This window comes from Pezoporus wallicus, unplaced genomic scaffold (genome assembly GCF_028554395.1).
Source record: "Pezoporus wallicus isolate ANWC-B61680 ecotype Strahan unplaced genomic scaffold, APGP_CSIRO_Pwel_v1 contig_3365, whole genome shotgun sequence".
NCBI lineage: Eukaryota > Metazoa > Chordata > Aves > Psittaciformes > Psittacidae > Pezoporus > Pezoporus wallicus.
In genome coordinates, this window is record NW_026640883.1 from 252534 (window position 1) to 258988 (window position 6455).

General features: G+C 54.7%; 1 protein-coding gene across 2 annotated transcripts; it reads left to right on the forward strand.

Moving 5' to 3' along the window:
• Nucleotides 1-2001: 2001 nt before the first annotated feature.
• Nucleotides 2002-6303, forward strand: NPM3 (nucleophosmin/nucleoplasmin 3). 2 transcript variants are annotated; one of them, XM_057421083.1, is made up of 6 exons: nucleotides 2002-2119; nucleotides 3883-3968; nucleotides 4653-4772; nucleotides 4993-5086; nucleotides 5483-5612; nucleotides 5725-6303. In XM_057421083.1, exons 1-5 carry the CDS (start codon nucleotides 2086-2088, stop codon nucleotides 5584-5586), a joined length of 438 nt encoding a protein of 145 aa, XP_057277066.1. In that variant the 5' UTR covers nucleotides 2002-2085; the 3' UTR covers nucleotides 5587-5612; nucleotides 5725-6303. The 2 variants fall into 2 exon arrangements, with proteins under 2 accessions (XP_057277066.1, XP_057277064.1); XM_057421081.1 differs by having other exon boundaries at nucleotides 5483-6303.
• The last annotated feature ends 152 nt before the right edge of the window (nucleotides 6304-6455 follow it).

A 6455-nucleotide genomic window follows, 5' to 3' on the forward strand; every position in this document is an offset into this window, starting at 1 on the left:
TTTGATGGGCTCAGGATCAGATGTCAAAGAACCTGTCTCTGGTTTTGGTGATGGCAGTGCGTTCCATGGTAGGCTTTTATCTGTGCTGTTGCTTTTCAGGGGCAGGTATTTGACAACCCTTCAGGGTGGCAGTGACCTTTGTGGTTGTCTCTTCTGTGAGTATTGCCAGTTGAACTTCACCTGTTTGGAAACAAAAGCAGTTCTTTTAAAGGTGGTTTCCAGTTTCTGTCAAAGGCAGAGTGTGGCAGCAGTGCTCGTTTGTCTCTTCTTCATTACTTTTTGTCTTGCTGGCTGCTGGCTTGAGGCTGCTGAAGCCCAGAGGAAGCTGACCACAGAAACATGGGGAGAGGTGAAGTGACTTGAGGGTTATGCTGTGTGCAAGGGGCAAACATTGAAGTTCCACACTCTGACCTTGGTTGTACATCCACACAGTTTAACTGGGAGAAGCTCCTGAGACAGCTACAGCAAGTAGCTTCCTGTATGTAGAAAGTTGACAGGCAGGCAGGAGGGGTGAGTCAGGGTTATGAAAAGCTGTGTTTTCCCAAGGTTAGCTCACAAGTGTTCGTCCATGTGCTGCAGAAGAACAGGTTATGCAGTTCAAAAGCTGTACATGCCAACTGAGCAGGGAAATCGGCACTTAAGCTTCTCGTAACCCAGTATATGTGTGCTCTGTTAAAATGGTAGTTCATAAATTCATCATGTGTTGCATGTAGGTATCTTTGTTTCTTGAAGCCTATTTCACACAGTTACAGCAGAAATGACAGTGTCAATTAGCTGTGTCAAACACAGAATTGGATCCTGTTGTTACACCAGAAAATTTCCCAAGAAAGGGAGTGGGAGGCCGAAATGAGCTCTCTTGCCTGCCTCATGGGCCACTAGCCTGATGGCTGCAGAGAGCAACTACTGCGGAAGCAAACGAGCACACTTGTATAACCCTTGCTGAGCGAGCACTTGTATTTTTGCCTTTTTCTGGCACCAGCTTTGGCTTTTCAAACCTCATCAACTGTGTTTTTCTTGAAGCAGCTCCGGTTGGCACAGAGCAAATGGGTGGCTGTGGAAGTCTCCTCTACAGCGGGAGCAGAGCCAGCTCCTTGACGTACAGCATGGTTTGAGTTCATTGTTAGTGGGGTTTTTAATTCACTGCCCCCCGCTATACCCCTGCAGCATGGCCCAGGCTGCTTCCCTTTCAGCTTTGAAAGACCAGCCCAGGCCTCTGCTCCCTGTGGTATGTCTTGAAGAAGGATCTTGCCTCTGTTCAAGGGCTCCTGCACCACAGTCCCTGGTGCCGGACTTCTGCTGTTGCCCTCACCCAGGCTTAGAGATAGAGATGAGCAGATCCCTCTGTTATGCCCCTGCCTTGGTCCGTGTTCCTGTTCTGGACCACTGCTACCCTTCTTCAGACTCTCAGCTTTCTTACAGCCCCTCCTGTATCCTCTCCCTGTGTCTGGGAAAACTGGTGCCCTGGAGTCACCTGGGATGATGACCATGAAAAGGGCAGTAGATGGACAGCTGCTAGTAAGGGACACTTCCACTCTGCCATTGCCACAGCCAGCAGTGTGGTCAGAAAATACTTTGGCTGAAGGCCCAGGATGGGCTGTAAAAAGATGTGGTGGCGTCTTTCATCTCCTGGGTGGCTTTTGGACTGTTTACCCTCCTCACAAAGTTAAGACACTCCCTCACAAATACCCTCTCTCCTTCCACCCTTCCTCCTGCCTGCCCCCCAGAGAAGCCTTCCGATGAAAGTGGCCAGTTAGCAGGAAAAGTCATTAAGATCGCGCTGAGTTAATAACCGTTACGCTTTTTATAGAAAGGAAATAAAACGCTATAGCAGCGGCATTTCACCGAATGTCCTCCTCCATGGAGCGAGCCCTTCCATAAAGACCCCCTTCACCTTGTTGTTGCCAGCGGGGTCCCCCTCGCTGGGTGCCGGGCGAAGCTGCGTGCGGGACTCTTCGGTTTGGTTATCCTCGGGCAGGGGCCGGGCCGGGCCGGGCCATGCCGGGGCGGGGCGGCAAAAGCTATGACGGCTCAGCACGGCACGGCCCGGCTCGGCCCGCCCCTCTCTCATCGCTGCCCTGCCGCCTCATGGAGCCGCACGTCCCCGGCAGCGTCCTCTTCGGTGAGTGGCACCGGGGGCCGCGGGGGAGGGAAATGGGGATACGGGGAGGGGGTGGTAGAAGGACTTGGAGTTGGGGGGACGGGACGACATGTGAAGGATCATAGATGAGGGGGGGAAGTAATGGACCAGGTACAGGAGACACGCAGGGGGGAGGGTGTGAGAGATGGCGAGGCAAGAGACATGGAGGGGATGGGGGGCGGGAGAGACACGTCGGGGCAATAAATGGGGTCAGGAGAGAGACGGAGGAAGGGAGAAACGAGGGAGTAACGAGAGCGGCGTGGAGACGGGGCAAGACACGTGGGTGGGAATGGGGAGAGGGGGGAACCCGCTGGGGGACTAATAGGGACCCGGGAGGTCCCTATTACAGAGACACGGCGGGGGGGGGTGTGTGTGTTAAAGAAACACGTGGTTCTGGAAAGACACGTAGAGCCCGTTGCTGAGCCTTGGAGGGTAAGATCTGTGCCGGGGGAAGTGAGGGAACGGACACGCAGGACACTCTGAGACACGTAGACACGTGTGTAAGGCAGGGGCATGGGGTGAGGGCCCCCAGCGAGCTCCCGTAGCTTGGCGAGCTGGGTCCGGGGCTGCGGGACACGTGTCCCGGGCTTGGGACGGAGCGGACACGTGGTGGAGATCCGGGGCTGGTTTGAGGGGAGCCGCGGGCCGTCAGGGGGGACTCACGGGTGTAGAAGGCTACGAGCAATGGGGTGGGGGGACGCCCCGGCTCTGGAAGGCCTCTCCCGTTCCTCCGCTTTCCGCCTGCGCTCCCATGTCTCTGCTCCACGGCCATGGAGCTGCGTCCATCCCCTTCGGGGCGGGTTTCGCCCGGGCCGGGCCGCCCCGCACACGAGGCCGTCCGCTGCCCACAGGCGGGAGTGCGAGCGGCTGCCCTCAGCCCAAAGCGTGCCCAGCCGCGCGGCTCGGGAATGTGGAACAGCACCCCCAAACCCCCCTTTTGAGTTTGGTCATTGCCCTGGTGATCTTGCGAACACAATAGGAGGGATGGAAAGAGGTCCAGCCTGGGGCTAATTCCTTTCGCCCCCCCCCCCCCCCCCCCCTTTCAAATGCCGGGTCTGGTATGCAGGACTCAGCTCTGTTTTTCCTGATCTGCTTCAGTGCGGTGAATCATCCTGCAACAAGCAAACACACCCAGGGCACTCTGCCATTCCTTCCTCCATACGGTCAGCTGAATCCTCATCCTAAGAACCAAGGACAAAATTTTGCATCTCCCTTGGTTATGTAGCTGTTTGGAGGAGTATGTAATGAAATCCCACTCAAAACTTGTCTTGAGGGACTCCAGCTCCCTGCAGCCTGGCCCAGCACCCTCCCCTTGGGTTGCACTTCATCACGTCTAATGCTCTGTGTCTTTGCCCCCAGAGCAAATGTTCTGCTGAAGGTGGGGGGAGTTGAGCCTCCTTTCTGGCTGCTCCTATCATCCACAGCCATGTGCTCTGGTTTCTCTGCTCTCTGGAGGAGATGAGCCTTGCCTTGCCTGTGCTCGGTGGCCTTGGGTGCCCCTGGGTGTTGCTCATGGAATCCCAGTTTGGGGACATCAGGTTTTGTCCCTCTGTGATGCTGAGCCAGGCACATAGTTCTTGGGAACATTTTATCCTGGAGACCGGAGGCTGCCCGTGAGGATGAGAAATCAAGTGGTTTAGGGATGCCATGTGCATGCGCAGCGGAGGCTCAGCCTGGGAACTCTTTGCTGTGGTGTCTGGGGCTGTGTGATGGCTGCTGCAGCTTTTCGTATCTTCTCTTTCTAGGCTGTGAGCTGACTGCCAGTACCAAATCCTACACATTTCAGGTGGACGATGAAGGTGACTCTGAGCACATTTTGGCCCTGTCTGTGGTAAGAGGAAGAATTAATTATGCTTATTCTCTCCCATAGTGACCCACAGCCTCACATCCCCTTCCCAGGCTCATTCCCCCACCCCTGGCTGGGCTGGACCAGGGGGCTCCTCTCTCAGGTCCCAGCAGTAGCTGTCCTGAGGGCAGGGCATGGAGCTGTGGTGTTTATCTTTTGTATGGAGGTGCTTAGGTAAAGCCAGTGGTGGCAGGAGGCTGCTCAGCAGAGGAATACTGTAGCTGTGGTGTGAAGGAGTGTTTTTTCCTTGTCTTTGGCCTTGCTGGAGCCTCTCATTAGAACATGCCCTCCCCACCAGCTGGGTCCCTGGTGTGTTGCTCTCCAAGCCCAGGTGGATTGAGGGGCTTCATCCCTGGCTCTCTCTGGGGGATGTTTTCTATCCTGGGAGATGCTATTGTGGATGAGATTGGCAGAAAATGCAGCTCACGAGCCTTCACTTGAGGTGGTTACAGTGTCCCAGCTGGGAAAGCCACAGAGCCACTCTGGAGGTGGTCAGGGGGACAGTGCTTGGTGAGCTCTGTGCTCTCCCTGTTCTGTGGAGCAGCGCCCTCACACCATGGCAGTACTGGTAGTACTACCATGGCTGGGCTGGTAGTATTGCTGAGGGTTGCTTGTCCCATGGAGAAGCCCCTGGGGCAGCAGTAATTGATGATCTCCGTCTCCATCCAGGTCTGCCTCACAGATGGTGCCAAGGATGAGTGCAATGTGGTGGAGGTTGTTGGGCGAAATCATGAGAACCAGGAGATAGCTGTGCCGGTGGCAAATCTGAAGTTGTCATGCCAGCCCTTGGTAAGAACTTGTTTTAAAGACTCAGGTGGGAATGGCTGTAAGGAACTGGACATTTCTGAATGTTTGTGGCCCTCTCCCCTAGGATCCTGACCATGAGCTGGTCTGCAGCTCACAGGGAAATGCCCTGGGTTCCATGGGAGAGGTGCCATGCTGGGGACTACAGGATATTCTCCTTTTCAGCCTCTGCCCTTCACTCAGCTCCATCTCTGTCTCTTTGCAGCTCAGTCTGGACAACTTTGAGCTGCAGCCTCCAGTGACCTTTCGCCTGGCAGCAGGCTCTGGCCCAGTGCACCTCGCCGGCTGGCACAGGATAGGTGAGGGCTCTGGTGGGGAAAGGCTTTGGGGAAGAGAGGGGTAATGAAGGGCCCCCACCAGCGTGAGCACTGCCTGGGGAGCCCCTAGGAGATGTGCTCGATGCCTTGTTTGGGCTGGTTCCCCAGGGGCTGTCTCTGTGCAGGGATCCCTTCCCTGCCATAAAGCCTTGCATGGGAAAAGGGGTCTGTGTGACCAATGCTGTCCCCTTTTTCAATGCATATCTCTCACCATTCCTGTCTGAGACCTCTCTCCAGCTGCGATACAGCTTCTCACCACAAGCTGCTGTTAGATCTGCTCCAGTGCTCTTTGGACTATTCTGCTCTTGGAGTGTTTTGGGGGTCAGCTGTTTTTGCAAAGACATACATTGGTGTATAACAGTTACTTGTGTGTTCCAGTGCACAGGGAAGATGCTTCCTTTGAGGATGACTTGTTTGACGAGGAGGAGGATGACTTGTCTGATGAGGAGGAGCTTCCTCCTATCAAGCCAGCCAAGAAGTAGAGGAGGAAGCAGTAACTTAAGACAAGGTGAGGGGCCAGGCAGCCTCAGAGGAAGGGTCTGAGTACCTGATGTGGAAAGCATGGGTAGAAACTGGCCTGCTGCAGGAGGCTGCTGGTCTCAATCTGGTTCTTCCTCTAGGTATTCACAGGGACTTCTCTCCCAGATGATGTTTACCTCGGACACCTCTTGCCAGGACCTCAATGTTTGCTGCTTTGTTTTTATTTTGATTTTTTTCTGTTGTAACTTTTTGGGAATCAGGGACTGCTCCCAATACTGGGGTGTCTTCTTTCCCACAACCCTGGGAGGTTGGTCCCAAAACTGGAAAGATGCTGCTGGTATAATCTTTCTCCCCCATCCCTGCCCTGGGAATCAGGGATGCAGGAGGTGATCCTTATCCTGTGCCTTTTTGCTGTCCTGGACCTCTGCTCTGTGCACCCCTTCTCAATGGCTTTGGAATACCTGTCTTGGCCCTTTCCCCTTACAGCCAGTGGTGGAACAGGCACCTTTACTGATTCTAGTGTGTTTGCTTTTCTTTATTCACAATTTGATGGGGTTTATACAGTTGAAAATGTGAAGCTGGGGTCCATGCCGTGTCCTCAATTGCAGTTATGGTGGGGTGGGAGCTCACAGCCTATCTGGGGTTTGGTGGGAGGTTCTGGGTCAATCTGCTTTGTAAAGAACTGTTTTTACGCTCTCAATAAAGGTCTTATACATCAAGTCTGGAGCAGGGTCACTGCTGGTTGGCAGGTTCCTCCCATCTGCACTGCAGTGGGAGATGCTCTTCTGTGTCCAGTCCCTGACCCTTGCTTCCCTTGGCAGTGCTGCAGAGCTCTCAGGACAGATCTGGGGGCTCCTCTGTCCCGCAGGAG

Bases quoted from the DNA above. Each gene is read 5' to 3' on its own strand.
- NPM3 (XM_057421081.1), top strand. From the start codon at position 2,086: ATGGAGCCGCACGTCCCCGGCAGCGTCCTCTTCG. The intron at 3,969-4,652 runs GTAAGAGGAAGA...GTCTCCATCCAG, and splicing joins ACATTTTGGCCCTGTCTGTG to GTCTGCCTCACAGATGGTGC. The intron at 5,087-5,482 runs GTGAGGGCTCTG...TGTGTGTTCCAG, and splicing joins CGCCGGCTGGCACAGGATAG to TGCACAGGGAAGATGCTTCC.